Genomic DNA, 23,191 nt, shown 5'->3' with positions numbered 1-23,191 from the left:
TTGGTACAAACTGCCTTGCGTCCATAATATGCATGTCAATTAGTCTTTGATGATGGCGACCATTCACTTCCCAGTCAGTTTCTCTTGTGGTATAAGTTATTTATTACTTTTATATTCCATTTGTTTTTTCTAAACATCGCGTTCAGGCAAGTCTGACAGGTCGGCCTTTTGTCAAATTTTGAGGGACACTTTATTCAGTTTCCTCTTGACCTTTTTATGTCACGTGGTTGATTGGGATTAATCCACCAATGTTCCAACCAATCGCAGCATATGATTTGAACAACTCCGCCCTTGGAATCAGATCGATGAATATTCATTAGTAATAATATTAAGGCGTTGCCCATGACATGTAGAATTATCAAGGGTTTGATACATATACATGTAGTAGGTGCTACATAAACACACCGTGCATCTACTGGCCTCAAGCACTCCAGCTAGTAATCGGAAACATTGGCGGACTGAACTTTCGTAAGTACAATTTTAATTAGTTTCCTCTGTGATTGACAACAAATTGTCGACAAGTTTGTTGTTTTTCATAATATGTAAATGAGACAATGTAATGTAAAAGAGTTGTTGGTATACCAGTCGTAAAGCAACCCTCTCTGATCGAGTCATTATGGTATCCATTATAGTCGATAAACCCATTCGTCTGGTATGTTGTTCTTTGAATCAATTCCAAAGTCCAACTTTGATAATAATGACAATTATCTGATGCATGCGTCTTCCACTTGACATAAGTCTAACTGTATTCGACTCTTTATCAACTCTTTATTCCAAATGACCAAACATTGTTCCAATAATTAAGATTACAAATTTTGTTCTTTTGGAAAAGGCTTTTGACAAAGAAAAGGGTAGTTGATACAGCTATTTCCCCCGACTCTCTATGGGACGAGATGATGCACGAAAGAAGCAGTACCCTGCCACCACTTTTTAATTTGTTACAAATAAATAAGTGCCTTATTTATTCAAAAAGGATACTCCTTTAGGTAAAAATGAGTAGATAAAAGGTGCAAGGCAGAATATAGAAGTATTTTCCTGCTCACTATACTGTTTGTATATTTTGCATTTTTATTTCGGCGGGGTCATTAATAAAAGCAGTCAAACAAATATTGTTTAAATCTTAGATGGTTGGGGAGAAAGGTTGCCCCCCCCCCCCGAAAAGAACTAGGATAAAAAAAATATAAAAAAACATATGCAAGGGCATGTACGTATAGTGTAATTAACAAGCTATGCATACAAGCAAAAAGGATTAGGCTTACACCATTTATAGGCCTACGCAAAGCAGCAGACCACGACGAGAGTTAAGTAAAGTATCCTTAATTTTTTATATCTGAAATCATTACATTTCGACAACCAACAACATCACGATGTGTGCATTCCATCAAAAGAATTTGAGTAAAGAGTAAAAACTTGTGTGAATGAAATAATTCACGACGGGTAAATATCTTCCCCTAAAGCTCAGTGAACCGAACAATGTTCTTTTTATAGAACTTTCAATTGTAAACTTTTAATCAGTTTCCGGCTGTCCTTGGAGACTTTGAATACGTGGTGCTAGCGGCTCGGTCCATCGCACAGCCCAGCCTGATGTCGTACTAGCGGCTCGGTCCATCGCACAGCCCTGCCTGATGTCGTACTTATAGATTTACAAACAATTTCTCAGTTGTCAACGAACGTTCGTATGTCACTGATATTAGCTGCGAGACTGAAGACCTCATGCTCTAGAGAACTATTTGGAAAGGCACGACCAACTATGTTTTCCTTTCAGATTAACTATTTGAAAACCTTGATATTGATCAGCAGCATGTGGGCTTGGCTTTAGGAACTACGTCATACTTACAAACTTCAGTGTGCAGTTAATAGGAAAGCCCATGAATCATTTCCTTGTTTGTGGTTCCATTGCCTAATTAAATTAAAACTAGAAAATCTTCAATCAATGGCATCTTATTTCTTTAAAGACACTGGACACATTTGCTAGTTGTCAAATCGCATTCTTCTCACTTGGTATCTTAACATATTATTTACAAAATAACAAACCTGTGAAAATTTGAAATCAACTGCTTTAATTTAGGAAATTACACGAAAAGGAACAATGGATTATTGTCGGGGTTCTGACTTAAAATCACGCTCCTCTGGAAATTTTGTTCATGTTCTTTTTTTTTCGATTTGAAAATTGCACCATCTGTCAAGAACCGCTTAGAGTTTAAACAAAATTCTTTAGACGAAAATCGGACCATGTAACTTAAAATCTTGTATCAAATTTATGTTAATCACCACCCCCCCCCCCCCCGTAATTAGTGAATGCACACCGTGAAAAGTCTGTAACATGCTTGCCACTAGCGCCCTCTATGGTTCGCTCAGTAATAACAAAATGCTTTATGCTTGGTACAAACAATTGTTTCTTTCATAATTATTTGCAGTGTAGCAAACGGCTACTCATTACCATCACTAAGGCACAATGGAGAAGCTCAGAGCACAGCTTGTTGAGAAGAATGTGGCCAACCTCAGACGGCTTGGCAGGTGAGTCCATTGTAAAATATTATAGAGAATCGACACATGAAATGGTCGTCGGCCCTCCGGTCGATTGGTTAATTAACATGTACGCTGTTTGCATGAAATCATAATGTCAATTGATATCTCAAAAAGCCACGTGCTTTCATGAGGTTTGCAATAAAATCCGTACATGTGTTCACAAAAACTGTCATATGGATAATGACAAGGGACCAGTCTAGATCAGAACCCTCTCTGCGGCCACCTAGCGTTAAAGGCACTGGACACTATTGGTAATTACTCAAAATAATTGTTAGCATAAAACCTTACTTGGTAACGAGTAATGGGGAGGTTGATAGTATAAAACATTGTGAGAAATTGCTTCCTCTGAAGTTAGGTTGTTTTCGAGAAAGAAGTAATTTTCCACGGAAAAAAAAATGATTTCGAGACCTCAGAATTAGATTTTGAGGTCCCAAAATCAAGCATCTGAAAGCACACAACTTCGTGTGACAAGAGTGTTTTTCTTCCATTATTATCTCTCAACTTCGACGACCAATTGAGTTCAAATGTTCACAGGTTTGTTATTTAGTGAGAGACTGGTCTTTGACAATTACCAAAGGTGTCAAGTGTCTTTTAAGTTTCAAACAACTCTTTTGAATTAAATACAATATCATCTTTGGTATCTTTGTTTTTTCTCTGTAAAACATTTTAGGAAATTTCGAATCATGGATGACGACCGTAGCGGTTCGCTGTCCCTTGAGGAGTTCACGAAAGGCATCCGTGATATGGGGATTAATATGAGCTTCGAAGAAATCAGTGCTGTAATGAAGACATTGGACAAAGACGGATCAGGAAGTCTCAACATAGATGAGTTTTTGGAAGCTGCAAGGGTATAAATGACTTGATGTTTGTTTTATTTTGCACAATGGTATACTGGATTGCTTTTTGATTTTATTATAACGCAGTTATACACACCTCCTTCATTGGAGGATTATTTTAAAAAGCGTAGTCTCCTACTCATGCCAAGAATTGGCAGTTTACAGTACATAACCCTTCATTGCGGTGCAAACAAACAGGCTTCCCGTACAAGGAACGACCACACCACAAAATCACTATTACGTGAGTTGATCTCCATAAAGTTAAACTATATCTCCACTGGTCGTAACGCTTCTTCTCTTTTCTTTTTTCTTCCTTCTCCAGCCACCCATGTCCGAGTACAGGAAGAATTTGATCGAGGCCGTCTTTAAGAAAGCCGACAAGAGCGGCGATGGTTTCATCACCCCAGTCGACTTGAAGGGTGTCTTCAACGTCTCCTGGAACCCGGCCTTTAAGAGCGGGAAGAAGACGGAGGAACAACTTTTCGAAGAGTTTTTAAATACCTTTGAGCCCGACCAAGCTACCAGAGACGGGAAGGTGAGATCCTGGTGTGGCACGAGATTTTCTGTGCCTCACCCCCCCCCCCCCACCCTTTCCCCATACGTCGAACCATGGAGGAAGGGCGAACTATGTACAAACTTATGCTGATTGCGCCCTCTTTTGATTCCTCCTCCTCGAGACCATGTTAATTTTCCATTGGGGAGGGGGGGGGGGGCAGAACATCCGGTGGTAGAAATTCCCCGGTACCCCGACCCTACAGGAAAATACAAATCTTGCAATCGGTATGTCTAAATTGTTTTTACGATGTGATAATACAATTTAAAAATTGCACTCGGTTTGCGAACCTGCATGGTTGTTGTTTTGTGATCGGCCTCTCATTATTTTATAATTGTGGAAGGTGATGCCCACCGCATCTTGGTCATAGTTTCGTTTTATCTGCTTCGAAACCATCATGCATCATAGTCCCTCCAAAGACTGGTTCATACTTCATATGCAAATGTGAAACGAACTTTGACGTCACAAATTCGCAAAAAATAATTCGGAAGAGTTGAGATGTGCTTAACTTCTGCAAAACATTTGTGACGTCATTCGCATGAAGTATGCACCAGGCCTAACAATGAGAGTACAGCTTTATGCAAATTAAATACTCTAAACCTTACAATGGTTGTGATAGGAAGGAATTTTGACATGGTCCTCTATGTATTGACTTAAGTGTAAATCTTTCCCCTCGTGTTATAGGTGACACTTGCGGAGTTCATGAGCTACTACGCAAGCATCGGCCAAGCTTTTCCTGAAGATGCAGACTTCGAGGAAATGATGAAATCATATTGGGGAGTCTAAAGCACGAGAAAGCTCAACTGGACCACGAAAAAAAAGATTCCATGTTCAAAAAGGCTTATGATAAAACCAGGGAAAGGCTCAAACATAAAACTAGGGAAAAGGCTCCACGATAAAACCATGGGAAATGCTCCTATATAAAACCATGGAAAGGGCTCCAAGATAAAAACCATTAGAAAGGCTCCGTGATAAAAACCATTAGGAAGGCTCCATGATAAATTGAGTGAAAGGGATCCATGATAAAACCAGGGAAAAGGCTCCATGATGGAACTGGGAAAATGCTCCATGATAAATTTAAGGAAAAGGCTCCATGATAAAAACCATTAGAAGGGCTCCATGATAAAAACCATTAGAAAGGCTCCATGATAGAACTGGGAAAAGGCTCCATGATAGAACTGGGAAAAGGCTCCATGATAGAACTGGGAAAAGGCTCCATGATAGAACTGGGAAAGGCTCCATGATAGAACTGGGAAAGGCTCCATGACAGAACTGGGAAAGGCTCGTTGATAGAACTGGGAAAAGGCTCCATGATAGAACTGGGAAAAGGCTCCATGATAGAACTGGGAAAGGCTCCATGGTAGAACTGGGAAAGGCTCCATGATAGAACTGGGAAAAGGCTCCATGATAGAACTGGGAAAAGGCTCCATGATGGAACTGGGAAAAGGCTCCATGATAGAACTGGGAAAAGGCTCCATGATAAAACCAGGGAAAAGGCTCCATGATAGAACTGGGAAAAGGCTCCATGATAGAACTGGGAAAAGGCTCAATGATAAATTTAAGGAAAAGGCTCTATGAAATTTGGGGAAAAGGATCCATATAGGGAAAAGGCTTCATAATAAACCATTTGTAAAGGCTTTACAGTCGAACAACTGAAAAAATCTCCATGATAAAACAACTACAGACAAAAAGTAGTCGATGCATTATAAATCGAAGCTATATACGAACTTAAGTCTAGCACGGCGATAGTTTATTAATCAACTAGTTTTATACAGATTTTGTACTTTTAAAAGCTTAAAAAACCCGCCCTTTTGAAAAGCGCCCAATTTCAGCCCCAATAATGTAACTGAATTCTAATTTACCAAGACTGACTAAGCAAAAAAATAGTTTAGACCTTGCCAAAGAAAAGCAACATTGGTTGTGTATTGTTTGTCTAACAAAATGTTTTCAAAATCACCGTATAACCAATTGATCAGAATATTGTAAAACAATTTCTTGACAACAGAAAGAAAAACTTTGAATGGTATAAACATAAAAATGGTCTTTCTTCATACACCTTCAAATGTCGAGGGCTCTGAAATATATTATGGAGAATAAACATTTTATAGCTAACAACGTCTTGCTAGAATTTTGATTTGTGCTCAATAATAAACAATTTCGCTTTCATGCACGAAACACCAAATATAATTTGTTTGTTCGTGTAGTGTATAGTTGTTAAAAGTGTATATTATTTCAATTGGATTTTGTCAAGTTCATATAATTAAGTAGATATGTTTATTTGCATCAGTTATGTTTAATAATATTGGAGTTGTTGTCCTTCACCCGATGTGCCATGTGCATTATAGACTAACCACAGCTTTCCATTTTGATTTGTATAAGCACTCCTGTTGGGCATCTGGAACTCTCTCCAACTTAATCTTAGATCCTGCCTTTGTACCGCAAAACTCAAATCTCTTCTCAAAACTCTTCTTATGTAACAGGTTTTCAAGGACTAATTTTGCTGAGTCTGTTTTATTTCGTTTAGTTTTTTGGGGTTTACTGCGCCTTGAACACACAGCAGGGTGGATATAATGCGCATTACAAGTAACATTATCGGTCAATCACCCCTTCATTTCAGTTGATCGCCCCCCCCCCCTTCTCATTTTCCATTTTCCCTACTCGTTTGTTTAGTAAAATCCCCTTTCTTAATTCATCCAAAAATCCCCAGGATAGCGGTACACTTAATCCAGGCCTATCTTTGTCAGTCGAATCTACATCTAAAGGTCGTCTCCAAAAATATCCAGGGGGTAAACGCTTTCATCATCAAAGTACTTGGTGCCATCAATGTGCATTGAATACTTCAAATGCTTTCAAACTCACCCAGTCGGTTTACCTTGTGGTTGGTTGCCTCATAATATATATTCTTTCTTTTTTCCCTTCTAAACATCGTGATCAGTAAAGCTTGACATGTCATCCTTTTGTGCCCAGTTTTGAGGGACAAGTTGTTATTATTCCGTTTGACCTTTTACCTCACGTGGTTGATTGGGGGGGGGGGGTCACTCCATGTTCCAACCAATCACCTCAGCCCTTCCCACAGACTGATGAATATTCATAGTTGGCCATGGTCTATTGACCATTAGACATATCTCACTATAAAAAAAAAATCAAGGCGCATCTCTTGGCCCCACAGTCACTCCAGCTAGTGGTCTACAACTTGGACGGACTGAACTTTCGTAAGTATAATGTGTATCGATGTATAATTTCCTCTGTGAAATTCAGTAAGCCTATGTTGTATTTGCATAATCGGAAAGGTTTCCGTATCCTGTCATCACTTTTTCCTTCGTTATAAAATAAAATAGTAGGTCTATCCATCCCAATTTACTCAAACGGAAGGTTTTCCGCATAATCTCTAAACGAGATAATGTAAGCGAGTTCTTTGTATGTTTAGTTGTAGGCCTAGTCCTATGCATTCCTCTCGGGATAAGTTTCCGTATCCTGCCACCACTTGTTCACTTGTTTTATAAAAAGGGATATCTCATTGAGGTAAATTAGATACAATATCCTACTATTTCATATCGAATGAATAAGTGGTGGCGTGATAGGAAAACCTTTCTCAGCACCAACAAACTTGGCACGTTGCAATCTCAGCACCGTTGAATTCGGCACCTTGGCACCTTGCAAACTCGGCATCTGTAGGCGCCGTGTGCCGTAGTTTTTGCATCAACCGTTTTCATTCGTTTGTGCAAAAGTCACCTTCGAAGGCCGAAATCACCATTTATAAAGAACCTTCTAAAGAATTTGAATACTGCAATAAAAGGTACAAGGAACTCATTCACGCCTATGCAAATATCTTTCAGCAAGCTCGGTGAGCCGAAAGATGTTTCTCTCTATAATACAGCTTGCTATGGTAAGCTTTTAAGCAGTTTACGTGGCCTTCGTGCATAAAGATTTTGAAAACGTGTATTCTCGCTGGGTGTATCCCGAGTTGTAAGAGAATAATGAAAGAAAGCTCGCTCTTGTTGCACACATTTTGTGTGCTTTCAAATCCCTATATCAAAAGGCTTGCTGGGACTATCTTATTATTTGACTGACAATTACCCATTTCTCAGAATTTCGTTGCTTCTCACAATGTTTAATACTATCAAAAACTTTCCATAGCTCGTTTACCAAGTAAGTTTATATAAGCTTAAAATAGGTTTGAGTAATTACCAATACTAGTGTCTGGTGCGTTTGCTAATCTCTGGTTGGGAAACTTTTTCAAGATTGTTGCTCGGGCGTTTTGAAATTTACCCAGGGCTGCTTATATTTGGTAGGAGAAAACATCTACGTGCCCCGGGATATATTGAATATTGAAGGAGATGAAGCTTAAAGGCAGTGGACACTATTGCTCAAAATATTTATTAGTATAAAACCTTTCTTGGTGGCGAGTAATTGGGAGAAGTTGATGGTGTAAAACATTGTGAAAAACGGCTCCCTATGAAATACCAAAGTTTTCGATAAAGAAGTAATTTTCCACGACATTTCGAGACCTCAGATTTAGAACTTGAGATCTCGAAATAAACCATCTAAACGCACACAACTTCGTGTGACAATGGTGTTTTTTCTTTCATTATTATCTTGAAAGTTTGATGGCCGATTGAGCTCAATTTTTTACAGGTTTGTTATTTTATGCTCAATTATGTTGAGTCATACACCAAGTGGGACACTTGGTGTATCTCAATGTGAAGACTAGTCTTTGACAATTACCAATAGTGTCCACTGTCTTTAAGACTCGATGGATTATCGTCAAAATACTGTCAAAATTCGAAGTACTTTTCGTGTTTGTGGATATGTTGATGACAGTTTATTAAGTTGGGTGCCCCATACATGTTGCAGTGAGTTACAATGAATACAACGTTATTAAATCGTTTCACCTAATGAACAAGGCTGAGCGGTTTGTTTTAAAAAAAAACATGTAAAAAGGCCGTTTTTATCTTGTTTTGTAGACCAAATATTGTGCGTTTTGTATACAGAAAGCGCCTATTTTGTACCAATTCATGAGTTATACACTTGTCCTTTTATTTATAGGAGCATCATGTTTGGAATCAAAGCTGTGTTAATTATTTCGTTGGTAATCAACGTCTTTGTAAATGGGTACCAGGATGAAGGAAACCTAGATGGAGAGTTAGAAGTCCTCCTCAAGCGTCTTCGGGAGCGTCTGGAAGATGAAGAAAGAGGCTATGAGCTCCAGGACTTGTTTGAGAAAAAGGTGAGACTGCGGTTCTTTTCTTCTTCACATTGGTATAATAAGGGACGAATCATTTTGCAATACACTGGACACCTTTGGTAATTGTCAGACCGCAGGTCTTCTCTTTTGTTGTATTTCAATATGCATTAAAAAACAAATCTGTGAAAATTTTAACTCAATTGGCCGTCACGTGGCGAGAGAATAGTGGAAGAAAAAATACCCTTGTTGCACAAGTTGTGTGCTTTCTCAGATGCCTTGAATTTGAGACCTCAGCTGAGGCCTCAAAATCAATTATAATATTTGAATGAGAAATTACTTCCTTCTCAAAAAATGCGAGCCCATTCTCACAATGTTTTATACTATCAACAGCTCACCGTTGCTCATCACCAAGTAATAGTTTCTGCTAACAATTATTTTTAGTGTTACCAATAGTGTCCACTGCCTTTAAAAAATCTTGTTCCGTGTAGTGAGCTTCAGGATCCTATTTCATACAGCTGCTTACGCAGAAAATGTTGCTTAGAAGATTTCTGCTTTAAGCAACACTCAGCAAGATATCAGTCTATAGAAGATTTCTGCTTTAAGCAACACTCAGCAAGATATCAGTCTGTGAAATTGCATTTTAGCATATTTTTGTTGTGTTAAAGCTAGTTTATGTGCTTTGAAAACTACTCTATGAAATTGGGCTCTGTTCTAGCTGGAGTTGATGTCAATACAGATGGTGTGGCTAACTCTGGGATGATTTCTTTTTTACCAATGTCCATCTTGGCAGTACATTGTCTGTGACGTTTTATGTATTATTCTGAACAAGCAGCCGATTTTATGAAACGAGTCTCGAGTTACTCGTCGTAACTAAGGATGGGTTCAATGCGTCACAACGTCTATGGTTACGGAACTTTAACTCATCCTAAGTCCTATAGATTAATCCTAAGTTTGCGGAGAGTTTTGTGAAATCGACGGCTGCAAAGTTTCTGTTCGCTCAGTAGATAACGGTATAAGTAATATATTTGTGAACTATCTTCTCTTTTGTATCTGCAGTCCATCTCCGCAAGGGGCGAACTCCAAGCCAAGTTGTTCGAGTTAAATAAAGTGAATCGGCTGGGCAAGTGAGTCACTTAATAACATAATCTAGAGAATCGAGACATGAAATGTTCGTCGGCCGTCTGGTCGATTGGTTCGGACAGCTTAATCTCAGATTTCTTTTCATTTTTTGGCAGGGCAGCCGTTATGAATTTTTGCTCATTTCCTCGCAAATATGGTTTTCTGCTATGAAAGCAATAACCCACCTCCCCAGCTAAATATAGGACCAACTTTAAAACCTAAATTTATGGAAGTCTTATCAAAAGTTCGAGTATTTTGCGAAATAGTCCAGCTGCTAAGGACCATGTGGGAAAATGTTTCACTTTATGGTAAAAGCTTCCTAAAGTTGTTATATACATGTATACCCTAAAGATCATTTTAAGACTTAGAACCATCTCAGATCTCGCCCATTTAGGGGAGGGGCTACGTTTCAAGAAAGTGGGGGTAACAAATTTAATCTGTTAGTTTTGACTATTTTAATTTTCTTCAGCTCAGTTTTTTGACTACAGACTAAAATACATAATGACAGTCAAATTATTATTTAAAAATTAACAACTATAATAACTGTCTTTATTTCTGCCCCTTTTGTGAGAGGAGTCATATGTTTAAGAAAGTGGGGGTAAAAAATGTTATATGTTAGTTTTGCATAAATTTGTTTTACTCTGCTCATTATTTTAGACTACAATACGCGATAACAGTAAAACAATTGTTTAAAAATAAATAACTGTCTTTATTCATGAAAAAGTGAAAGCAAAATAAAACATGCCATTCTAGCCCCTTGATTGTTATACTGATATATGCAAAAACGTGTAGATATGGATATTCAGTTACGATATTTCAATATTTTCAGTATCAACTACATAAAAAGGTCTATTGACATTATTTTTACCTCGTATCTCTGCTGCCACCTAGCGTTTAAAAGTTTCCAACTCCTTCGAAATGGAGATCTTACCTTAAGTATCTTTATTTCTCTCTGTGACCGTTTTAGGAAATTTAAAATCTTTGATGACGACCGTAGTTGGTCTTTGTCCTTGGAAGAGTTCTCAGAAGGCATCCATGATATGGGTATAAGTGCCAGCGCGGAAGATATCAAGGCTATACTGACCTCATTGGACGTAGACGGAGACGGCAGTCTCAGCTTAGATGAGTTTTATGATGCAGCCAAGGTATTAAGGATTATGAATTTGGGTTTAATTTCACAGGCCCGGAATCCGGAATGTTATTCTATTTTGAGTTATTTTATTAATTTATTAATTTATTAATTTATTTGATTCTAAAAGGTGTATTTAAACAAATGCTATTGCTGTCTATTGGTTTGTTTTAATGATTTGTTTACTATTGACTATTGATGTACTGAGGAGGGGGAGGCAAATGACAAAAAAAAATGCACCGGAGCATGAGCGCCGCCTGGATGTTAGTGGAGGGAGGGAGGGGGTAGGGGTGAGTTTACTTGAGGCGCATCGCAGCTTGAAAATCTTTTGTGGAAGAGAGGCCAAATTCAAGGCCATCTGCCCTTATTTTTTTTGCGCAAGAAGGTTTTAAGGTTTTTTGGGGTGAATTTGGGGGATCTGGGGTGGATTTCACAAAGAGTTAGGACTAGTCTTATCTCGAGTTAGGACCGGTTACTCGTCCTAACTTAAGACTATCCATGCAATTTGTATATCTCCTAGAACTAGTCCTAAGTTAGGACTAGTCCTAACTCTTTGTGAAATCGACCCCTGGCTCGTGACTTAGACTTTTCCCAAGGCGTTCAGTTTTGATACGGGCACGGGGTTTCTTTCCCCACTCCTACCACGGGAGTCACGTTTAGACATTTCTCGTATTGGGGCAACTAACAAAATCAACATTGACACCATATAAACTGACTCGACAATTAAAACGTTTGTTGAATTCCACAAAGTTAAAACTGATTTAATATCTCCATGCACTGGTCCTTAATGCTCGAGTATTATTTTCCTTCTTCTCAGCCAGTTATGTCTGAGGCCAGGAAGACAATAATCGAGACCGTTTTCAAGAAGGCCGATAAGAACGGCGATGGCGTCATCGACCCAGCCGACATGAAGGGTGTCTTTAACGTCAGATATAACCCGGACTATAAGAGCGGTAGGAAGACGGAGGAACAGCTTTTCGAGGCAATATTGAATAACTACGAGCCTGATGTAGCTACTAGAGATGGGAAGGTGAGATGGGGATCAAACGAACACGTCACCATGGGTCGGTCGAGTTGGTCTTTGAAAAGCGTTTGTAACCGCTCGTTATATAGAATGCATATGGGTAGAAAGATGTTTAAAAAGTAGAATACAATGATCCACACGAATTTGCGTCGAAATTGCGTGGTTTTCCTTTTACTCTGCGAACTAACACGGTCGGCCATTTAGGGGAGTCACACAAATGGCCGACCGTGTTAGTCGATGAGATAACAGAAAAACCAAGCAATTTCGAGTGATACTTGTGTGGATCATTATATTCTACATTTAACATCTTGTCAATCATATGCATTTTATAACAAACGGTTACAAACGCATTTCAAAGACCAACTCGACCGATCCAAGGCAACGTGTTCCTTTAATTTGGTGACTCTGGTTACGGTCTGTGTGTACAGAACCACTTTTACAAAGTGTCGTTACTCACAAGGACGGAGATTCTTCAAAAGAGGGCGCTATCATAAGAGGTTTGTACGTGCCACACCGTTTCTATGTTAATTAATCCTTGCTAATAACACTAGACAACAGTTCAACAAACCAGTGGTTTCAATTGCAATGACGTATAACTAGCAGACTGATGCTGTAACCATGTGGTGCCTGCAGCTACTGCTACTGTGTTGGGCTCTGTACGTAGCCCAAAGCCCCTTTCACACGATAGCAATTAATTTAGCAAAGGTTCCTTGCTAAGTTTTAGCATGGTTATACATTTTTACAAAATGTACCTCGTGGGAAAGGGACAACAATTACTTGTTTCTATTGTCCAAGTTCTTTTGCAAGGTCTTGTCAATTATTGTTACATTTTTTCCCAAGCTAAAATTAAGCAAAGGAGCCCAGTTTAATCGCTGTCGTGTTAACTGTAGCCGCCAAGTCGATTGTACAGAAAGAAGATTATTTAGACGTGGTATCATAGGTTTTATGTACTTGTAGTGACTAAAGTGTCAATCTTTCCCCTCGTGTAGGTGACACTGGCAGAGTTCACCAAGTACTACAGCAGCATGCTTACTACCTACAGTGATGCAGACTTCGCGGCTGCGATAAGGTCATTCTGGACAGTCTAAACCGATCGAAAAGCTCAACTGAAAATGGAAAGGCTCCATGGAAAAAACATGAAAAAGGTTCCATGATAAAAAAACGACTTGCATACATTAAGTTCGAAGCTCTAATGTCCAGCATAAATAATGGCTTATGATAAGTCTATAAATCAATAATGTTCATAGCGAGTTTAAACCCCGCCCTATCTGATACTGCGACCAATATTACAACCATGATTGTGTAACAGTTTTAAACCAAGACTGACGTCAGAAAAAAGGAGAATAAATCAGTTTTAGACCTGGCCACAGAAAAACCACAATGGTTTGGTAGTTTGTCCAAACATGTGTGAATCACTATTAATCAATCGATCAGCATACAATTGTCCACTGTAAAACATTTTCTTTCGAACAGAAAGACAATTAAAGTTAACTGTGAATGGTAACAATTAATTGTTCTTTCTTGATACACTTTCTAATATCGAGAGCTCTAAAAGTATTCAGGAGAATAAACATTTTAAAGCAAATAACAACCTCAGTATGTCTTTATTGTTATTTTGGTTTGTGCTCATTGTGTTGTCTAATAAACGCTGTTGCTTAGTCGTACTCGAAACATAAAATTGCATTAATAATTCTGGTTTATACCGCAAACAATACTGTTAGCGTATTTTCACGGGTACGAAAATAATTGTTGCTTTTCGATTGCATAAGCTTTCTTTCAAAAAGGTAACTGTAATAGACTGTGCAAGTCTCGCACGTAGCGAAAACGAGAACTTAATTCGAAAAAAAGTATATTTTTGTACAAAACCAAATTGTATTGAAATTGTTATTTGTTAAAAAATTCTCAAAGATTATTATTTTACACGTACTTTTTGTATAATTATTATTTTAATTCGTGTACATAATAATTGTTTTGTTTAAATTAACGTAAAAATTATACATTTATCGGGACGAGGATCGCTGTTCGACATCGACCTGGATGGTTTTTCTAATAAACCCCGTTTGTGAATCACGTCTAATTAGTGCGATCATCACATAGGTTCAGCGATAATGGGAACGTCAGTTGGGTAATATTCTTAACTGTTTAGAGGTAACCGGAAACTGGAGGTCAAGTTTTTTCTTTAGTTTTCTTCGTTAATTTGTTGAATTGGTTTTACTTTTCCGTTTTTAATCACTTGTTTTTACATTCCCAAGAACATATTCACTTTTTGGAGTCATAACTTATGTTAAACTAAAATTATTGACAGAACAAAATCTCCCCAACGTAAAACTCCATTAGGTTGTGACCACAATGGTCCCGGAAGTTCAATTTCTCGCGAGACTTGCACAGTCTATTGCGGATGGTTGCTGTTCCGCAATGTTGTTGATGAGCCCCCATGATGTTGTTGATGATGAGGCCCAATGATGGTGCTATGTGGACCCAATTTCAAACTGCTGTAACTTCGCAGAGTAAACGTTATCACCAGAATAAGGTTACCAGACACAGTACCCTTCCACATTATTGGCTACCATAATGTGACAAGCTGAAAAGTGTTGAAGCCAATGGACACTTTCTGAACAGATCAAAAATTAAAAGTTCACAGATTTCAAATAACTTACGGGTTTACAGAAGGTAATAGCGAAAGACTCCCCTTGAAATATTATTCCATAAAATGCTTTGCTTTTTGAGAAAAAAATGAAAACAATTATCAATTCTCGATATCGAGAGAAATGGATTTATTTTAAACATGTCATAACACGGCGCAACGTGTTATGAAACAAGGGTGGGTTTTCCCGTTATTTTCTCGACTCCCGACTCCGATGACCGCTTGAGCCTAAATTTTCTCAGGTTTGTTATTTTATACATAAGTTGTGATACACGAAGTGTGGGTCTTTGGACAATATTGTTTACAGATGATGTGCGATTGCTTTAAGCAATACTAATTTATTAGGCCCTATTGTATTAATAAACCGTTCATCTGGGTTTTTGTGGAAGGTTATATCATTATATTACGGTTTCGGCTCCGTGTGCATTGGCTATTGCATTTTTTTAATCACGCTCTTAGCATGGGACTCTGAATGAAAATATTCATACAGAGGGACATGAGCTGAAAATTGAATTTTGAAAAATGGGCACCATTCGCTGACGGATGCTAAATGCACTGATAGTGTTATCATGACAACAGTATACTTACCAGCTGCCTAGCACCGGCAGCAAGTCTGTGTGCAATCGTATTCAATAACGTTGTTTAGTACGCTCCTAAGAGTTGTTAAAAGTTCAATTCAAATATTGGTTTAACGATCGTTGGTAAGAACCAACTATATAGGCCTAACACGTGGAATGGATATTAATGATAGAGGGGTTTCAGACTTTATATATTGTTAGCTTTTGCACCGTCAAGGTGTGGCCTTTTTTGTTGGGTTCCCTGCTTCTTCTGCCAAATAGCACTGTGTTGTGAAGGGGATCCAGACTATGTCCTGGGTGCCTCATCAGTTTTCATGAAAAAATGTTGAGTGACAAAACTGCGTGCCTTTGAGTCTGGGAAGTTACAGACTTTGTGCTCAATGACAGCTTTGCGCTTATCGCTGGTTTACACCAACGGAGAAGAAAGGTGAAGTACGCCCTCTTCCGTGAGTATGAGTTTGTTTTGTACACAATGACCATAATTAGCTACAATGTAAAAAAATATAGCTGGAATAAAAAGCATTTTCCCGAATCTTCAAATTGGCTGCCATTATGCTGCCATCATTTTCTAAACCCAGTATAGGCCTATGTCCTTCCTCCTCTCCCGACTGAGCTTGTTTCGTCAAAGGCAAAATCATATCGCCTCTGCCATAGCATGAAGCCATAGCATCCCAATTTGTTTTGTGTCTGAAGCTTTTGATGACAAAATTCCTTAACAAGATTTTATTATAATTCCAAACTGAACTCATCACAGTCTAGTGATTAGCCATTGTTGCCATAAAGGTTAGCCTTTTATATTGTATTACACTAAAATAACAACAGCGAATCCCCCCACAATAACGGGCCTTCAAAACCACAAACTAACTTCATACATCCCAGCCCTGGAAAAAAACCTTCGTTCTCGAGATGTTCTTGACAGAAATTACAGAAAGTCTTTCCAAGAACCTACTTTTGAAAGTCTGGATTTGAATCAGAATTGAAAAATCACAAAAAGGGGCTAGGTAAACCTTGGTATTCAGTTCAGTTCAATGAGGGTGTTTAGATGAATAGAATCTTTCAAGCGTATAGTTAAACTACTACAGTATAATGCTTCACGCTGGACCGGACCTAGACTCCATTGCAATACAGTGACACTCCCTTGCTTTCTACGTGTGTGAATGTGATAACAATCCAGCTACCTCGTTTGGTTTATGTAAGTAAACGCTCACTTATATTTTCTTAAATTTACCTCTTTTCTCTAACTTGTTACCGATAGACTGAGACAAAGGTCTTTAAATTCTGATTGCCATGTTCTGTCGATTAACCACTACAATTTCAATACATACGTAAACCAAAATTTTAATTCAACTTGTACTTGTGTCTATTACTTATTATTTAGTAGGGTAAGATATAGGTGTGTACGGTCTTATACAATTGCACACGACTACAACCTGGGTATTTGGAGGGTTGGGCGCTAGGGTGCGGTTTGAGTTCGAGGTTGGGTTTAGTGGGGTTCGGAACTTGGGGTGAAGAATAAGTCTTCAATGGAACATTTCAAACGTCCCTTTAAATCTTTAAAGGCACTGGACACATTTGGTAATTGTCAAAACAAAGCATGCTCGCTTGGTGTATCCCAACATCCGCATAAATAACAATTCTGTGAAAATGTTCCCCAATAATATGAAGTTGCAAACGTATAAAGAAAGAAAAAAGACCCTTGTTGGTACAGGTCTTTTAATATTTTGAGTGTGAAATTACCTCTTTCTCAAAAACTGCATTACTTCAGAAAGAGCCGTTGCTCACAATATTTTATACTACCAAAGGCTCTCCATTGCTCGTTACCAAGTAAGTTTTTATGCTAATAATTATTTTGAGTAATTACCAATAGTGGCCAGTTAGTGACGTGGAGCCATTGATTGGCAGTCTTTCTCCCACATCAATGAACCAGATTAGATTAAATTTAGCAAAGTGAAATGTAACTGCCTTTCTAACTGCAATCTGGGGTTTAAAAAGTCAAATGATTTGATGCACCCTTCTGTAATTGAAAATGAATTTGTTCAGAATAAATCAGTGGTCTTAGAATAAAGAGTGACTTTTCCGTAACCGAAAGGCTTCCCCGATCTATTTATTTTGATTTACATTAATTAACTATTTCCCCTCCAGCCTGTGTGCTTATTATTTTGCTTATCTATGTCATATTTTGTATATGTTATATCTTGAGAAGAGGTATATGAATTATTAGCTTTAATTGAATTTAATTATAGCCATACGTTGTCATTTACTATACTTTTATTACGGGAATAAAAGGGTAGCGACGAGTTTTTAAACGGCCGTTTAAAACCGGCAGGGTCGTTGCCATGTGATAAAGGCCCGGGCCTTTATCGCACGGCAACGACCCTGAAAGGTTTTTAATAATGTTTATAACACATTCTTGCTCGATTAATTGTTGTTACTTATGATACATATACTCTGAATTGCTTCTCCAACTTCTTTTTTGCTAAACATATGACAACAAACTGTGTATAGATGGTGGAACTATCAATTGTTCCATCAAATTCAGTCAATAAATTTAATTTTGACGTTGACTGATGATTCCTCGTAACTCAAGTTTTTTGATGAAAAAGTAATTGATGGTGTTATTAACCTTTGGATTAGATACCAAAAGTACAGCCTGTCTTGAAAAGGCACTGGATACCTTTAGTAATATTGTCAAAACCAGTCTTCTCGCTTGGTGTATCCCAACATTATTCATGAAAATGGTTAACATTTGGGCTAATTTAGTCATGGAAGTTGCATGAAATAATGAAAGAAAAAACACCTTTGTTGTAAAAAAGGCTTTATAGGTGCGAGTGAGAAACTATACCTCTTCTCTTCCTCAAAAACTACGTTACCGTTCAGAGGGAGCCGTTTCCCACAATGTGTTATACTATCAACAGCTCTCCATCTTGCTCGTTGTCAATTAAGTTTATAAGCTAAACATTTTTTTGAGTAATTACCAATAGTCTATGGTGCCTTTAAGCATCTTTATAAAATTTTGACCATATTGTCTTTTACTGCAATTTGACTCAAAAAATGACAGAGCGAGGGCCGCGGGAGATATTAATACAAGGCGTGTCACTTGCAAGATAGTTTTACCAGCGCCATATGCTGGTGATTCGTGTGTTATCATAATGTATGTGTGACTGGTGTCAAATGGTATCCTCGGTGGTTTCGCTGAATACTATAGACGTTAACTCTGGTTTTCAAATAATTGAAGTAGGTTGTCTACGATTTGTCTTTTCAAATTGAAACCTCAGGCAGATTAAAGACTTAAAAATGGAGAAGTTGAGATCCAAGCTGCTCGACAGTGGAGTGGAAAATATCAAGAAACTTGCAGAGTAAGTAGGCCCTAATCTAGGGTAAACATTGAGCAGACACTGAACATTTTTTTCGTCTGATGCTAAAATTATTATTATTTTGTCATCCAGCCTCCTTACCGAAATGGATAGAGACAAAGATAGTGTACTGACTATGGATGAACTCTCTCACGGGATCAACAAAGAACTTGGTCTTGAAATGAGCGAAGAAGAAGTTCAGAATGTCTTCACAGAACTCGACAAAGACGGGTCCAAGACTTTGGATTTGAATGAATTCTTCGTAGCTGTCAGGGTACGTGAAAAAATAAGGTGTTGGTTGTTAAAGTAAAGCTGGGGCAGGCCTGCACGGAAAATGGAAAAAGCAATTAGTATGGTTAAAAACACCAAACATGGTGTGCTCTTATAACCCTAGCGAAATTTCATAAAGCTGCTTACCGGAAAGCAATTTGTTGTATGTGCTAACCATAGCAGAATATTATGTCTAAGCAAAAGTGTATTTTTATGAACAAACGAGAAGATTTGACAGTATTGCGCTTGTGTGTGTTCTCAACTGGTTTACTGACAATAGCCTAAGCACCCTTTGTTTTGCTTATTGGCATCCTCAAGAAATTTCCTGATTTTTTTTACAGATTCCCTTTCAACAATCGTTTTAAAAGACAAATCGTTTTTAATAATCCCCATTGAAAAGCACCAAACGACAGTGGCAATTTTGGTGTACAGAAGAAAAAATCGTTCATAAGAATAGAAATGTTGCTAGTGGTCTCTCCGTCAACCTGTTTTATTTGAATCATTTTAAAGAAAGTTGTTCCTCATAAGTTGATCCATTTTATTACTCATTGCATAGGGCTGCTTGTCAGAGGCTAAACTCGAAGTCGTTATGCAAGCCTACCATAAGCTAGACAAGGACGGCAGCGGCGTGATCGACATGGACGACTTGAAAGACGGCTACGACTTCAAGAATGCGCGCGCACGCAGTGTGATGACGAACGAAGAGGCGGCCAATCGGTTTCTGTTGATGTTTGATAAGAACAATGATAAAAAGGTAAGATTTTTTCAGCAAAAAAATGAATATATGAAAACTTATGACAGCGTGTTTGGAAAGCAACAACACAAAACAAAACAATTTGTCTTCTTCTTTTTTCGTCTTCTTCCTCTTTCGTTTGATCTTTGGACCAAGGACATTGAATGTAAATAAGTTGTAACTTATAAATTCAATCAAGCCGCTTGATGGGTCCCTGCTCACTTTTTTGTCGTCTAAAAGGAATTTTTTTTAATGATCAAAACAAAATTTAGTCGTGTCTTTTTCACAGGGTGCCATATAAAAACCTAACTGATTTGTTTTTGTTTATAAAAGTGCGAGGATTCCGTTTATATAGGAAATGTTTCTTACCTTCCAGGTATCCAAGGAGGAATTTTTGAATTATTATGCTGGGATGGCTCGACTCTCCGACGCTAAATTCGTCAAGATGGTTAAAGATACATGGAAGTTATAAAGAATCACCGAGTACTACACCGAGATACCTCGGTTCCTGGGCACAATTTCATAAAGCTGTTAAGCAGTTATTGCTTAGCAGATTGCTTAACTAAGCACGAAATTACCGCGGTACCAGTCGCAGCTTTGTAGCTGTTTTCAGGCTGGTAACCCATTTTTGCTAAGCAAACAATTGTGCTGAAAAGTAGGTGTTTTTTTTTTTGGCTAAACAGACTTTATGAAATTGGACCCTGAAAATGCGAGGTTGGATGCCACCTCGTACACTAAATAATAGTCTTGGCTCACAAGGCAGTCAAGTTGGTAAAATCATACCGTAGGGGGCGTGCTGTCACATACGTCTTGAGCCAAGACTACATACAATATTACTTCAACTTGCAGTTATTGTTTTTGTCAATATAATCTTGTTTGTGCTTCAGCTATATAATGTGAGCAACTATAGTTGCAGGTATTATTTTGTGTATTTATTGTATAATTGAGGAATAGACATTTTTCGTGGGTGCAAACTATTTTTAAAAAAATTGTTCAGCCATGCGAAAAGAAACATGATTTCTGAAGCAACGGCATTTGAGTCAAAGAACTCAGCTATAATGATGTGGTTCTGGGTTCTAACCCCATCGTGTAACCTGTGACTATCCCGCGAGATGACTCGTAATACACCCTTATTATCATACATTAAAGGAATATAATGATAACTATATTTGGTGACAGTTACAACTCTAGAACACCCTCTTGAAAGCGCGAAATAACATAATATCAAAATTACATAATAAAATTATTTCAACTTAATGTGGTTGAGTTACACCGGAGGAAGAACAAATTGATGAAGAACACGTGACCTTTAATGGGTTTTGTATTAGTTTGGAATAAGCAAGGTCCCGAGAAGGCGTCAGCTTAAGACATCCTCTCGCTCAACTGACAGTAAATTTTGAATAATTTATTGTCGAAATAGAAAGAAATTGGTCATTTTTGCCGGAGAAGGATGTACACCTATTGTTTAACAGTTTATTGAATAACCAACAAATGTTTTTTAATTGTGTACCTATTGTTATTATAAAAACCATATAAATGATTATACGAAATGTTAATGAAACATTAATATTATTTGGAAACAATCCTTTTACAGCGACTGAAATTTGAAGACATTTTGAAGAAAATAACCTAGTGAATAACATGGACGATTCAGATGATGTTTAAAAAAAGTTATAACCACGAATGTAATTACTGTGATTTTTATTACACATTTCAAGTGTACTTTTTCAACATGACTTATGGAACCAAAGAAAAAGGCGTGGTTGTGCAAAGTATTTTTGCTAATCATCATCGATTTTGATTATCGATTATTGAATATTTATTTGCTTCGCATGCAGTCATAGCGTTGTTAATTTGAGTGAAGTCGAAATGAGGTGCCAAGAACATAAAGTGTAAGAATCAAACAAAGAAGGTTTTGAATGCAGCGAAATTAAACTTAATGCGTCAAAGAGGAAAAAGAACCCGTATTTTTTTTCTCGCATCAAACTCATGCGGAAATACATGATTTATGATGGGAAATTATTTGGAAACTAACCCGAAATTGGTCAGGGAAAATCTTTAACAATTGTTTGTAAATCTAATGTTTATTAAAGTAATTACAACTCGTTTGGCGATTATGGATCGTATTTTATTTTTATTTACATTAATTAAGGCCTTATAAATAAAATATGGAATATTAATCTGGTGTTTTTATCATTGTAAGTGGGATTGAACAGTTTTTATGTCGATCAATAAACAAAAGTGCAAAACGAGAAAAGCTTGGTCTATTATTTAACCGGCAAATCCTTAATCTGGACACAGGACACAGGGTGTACTTCTGAATAAATAATTGATTAATACCCATGCCTTTGTAAGAAACCCGCAACTTATTTTTAATTCTAACGTTTTGGGGTCATTCAACTATAATAAATTGTAAAATTATAAGATGATTCATCACAACCTGTTCTGGGTTTCAACTATTGAGAAGCTTTGATAAATGTTGGCACTAAAATTGGTCCTATTTAGTTTGGGATTTACATGAGAGTGCCTCATAAAAGCTGACGGCAAGTCGATGTGGGAAAACACATTTTCGGGGGTTGAGGCGTTCTGGATGTAGGCCTAGCTAGGCCTAATTAAGCAAAAATTCCTACCAAGGGTTGAAAAGAAATCTGAAATGGTATGAAAATGTATCAAGAAGCTAAGAGACTTTAAATATTTTTTGAGAGTTTTTGAATAATATTTATAATTTTTTTTATAGTATTGCTACATACGGACCGATTCCAACGATGTCATGGGCTGGTTCAAAAGAGGGCGCTATCAGAAGAGAACATAAACAAAAAACTGTCCGTTCAGTCTGGTCGGTGATTCTCTTTGCGGCAGGGACCAGACAGTGTTCGATTGCGTCTCGTTTTAGTATAATCCATGCAGTTAGATACGGCGGTACTTGATAGGCGGAACTTGAAGGAGAACTACAAATTGAGATATTTATTTAAATTTATTTTAAACCGATGGTATATTGAACATTTCTTAAAATTTAAAGTTCTATAAACTGTCCTCTCCATTCTATTGCCATTCTCAAACACTGCTGATTTGCTTCGATAAATAAAAATCGACAAATAAAAATGAACAATTTGACTGAAAAACCATACAATCATGTATCACTAAACAATCAATATCCAAGGCAGGACTTCTGGCGAGGCCCTATTTATATAGTAATAATATAATTCAGGTTTTTGTTTTAATTTTGTTGTTTTCCTCA

The 23,191-nt window shown here is 37.6% G+C and overlaps 3 protein-coding genes across 4 annotated transcripts; all 3 read left to right on the top strand.

Annotated features, from left to right (window-relative positions):
• Positions 1–353: 353 nt before the first annotated feature.
• LOC139946515 (calcyphosin-like) lies at positions 354–6,105 on the top strand. Its single transcript, XM_071944201.1, has 5 exons — positions 354–468; positions 2,418–2,517; positions 3,200–3,377; positions 3,688–3,900; positions 4,603–6,105. The coding sequence occupies exons 2-5, from the start codon at positions 2,456–2,458 to the stop codon at positions 4,702–4,704; spliced, it is 555 nt and encodes a 184-aa protein (XP_071800302.1). The 5' UTR covers positions 354–468; positions 2,418–2,455; the 3' UTR covers positions 4,705–6,105.
• Positions 6,106–7,032: 927 nt separating this feature from the next.
• Positions 7,033–13,971, top strand: LOC139946546 (calcyphosin-like). Its single transcript, XM_071944244.1, has 6 exons — positions 7,033–7,130; positions 8,965–9,145; positions 10,160–10,227; positions 11,190–11,367; positions 12,169–12,381; positions 13,365–13,971. Exons 2-6 carry the CDS (start codon positions 8,972–8,974, stop codon positions 13,461–13,463), a joined length of 732 nt encoding a protein of 243 aa, XP_071800345.1. The 5' UTR covers positions 7,033–7,130; positions 8,965–8,971; the 3' UTR covers positions 13,464–13,971.
• Positions 13,972–16,681: 2,710 nt separating this feature from the next.
• On the top strand, positions 16,682–22,222 carry LOC139946556 (crustacean calcium-binding protein 23-like). Of its 2 annotated transcripts, XM_071944253.1 has the most exons (5): positions 16,682–16,789; positions 18,860–18,953; positions 19,044–19,224; positions 19,777–19,974; positions 20,330–22,222. In XM_071944253.1, the coding sequence occupies exons 2-5, from the start codon at positions 18,892–18,894 to the stop codon at positions 20,423–20,425; spliced, it is 537 nt and encodes a 178-aa protein (XP_071800354.1). In that variant the 5' UTR covers positions 16,682–16,789; positions 18,860–18,891; the 3' UTR covers positions 20,426–22,222. The 2 variants fall into 2 exon arrangements, with proteins under 2 accessions (XP_071800354.1, XP_071800353.1); XM_071944252.1 differs by lacking the exon at positions 16,682–16,789 and having other exon boundaries at positions 18,815–18,953; positions 20,330–22,220.
• Positions 22,223–23,191: the final 969 nt, after the last annotated feature.

The sequence above is a fragment of the Asterias amurensis genome, chromosome 13 (genome assembly GCF_032118995.1).
Source record: "Asterias amurensis chromosome 13, ASM3211899v1".
Lineage (NCBI taxonomy): Eukaryota > Metazoa > Echinodermata > Asteroidea > Forcipulatida > Asteriidae > Asterias > Asterias amurensis.
This window is presented reverse-complemented; position numbering and strand designations above follow the sequence as displayed.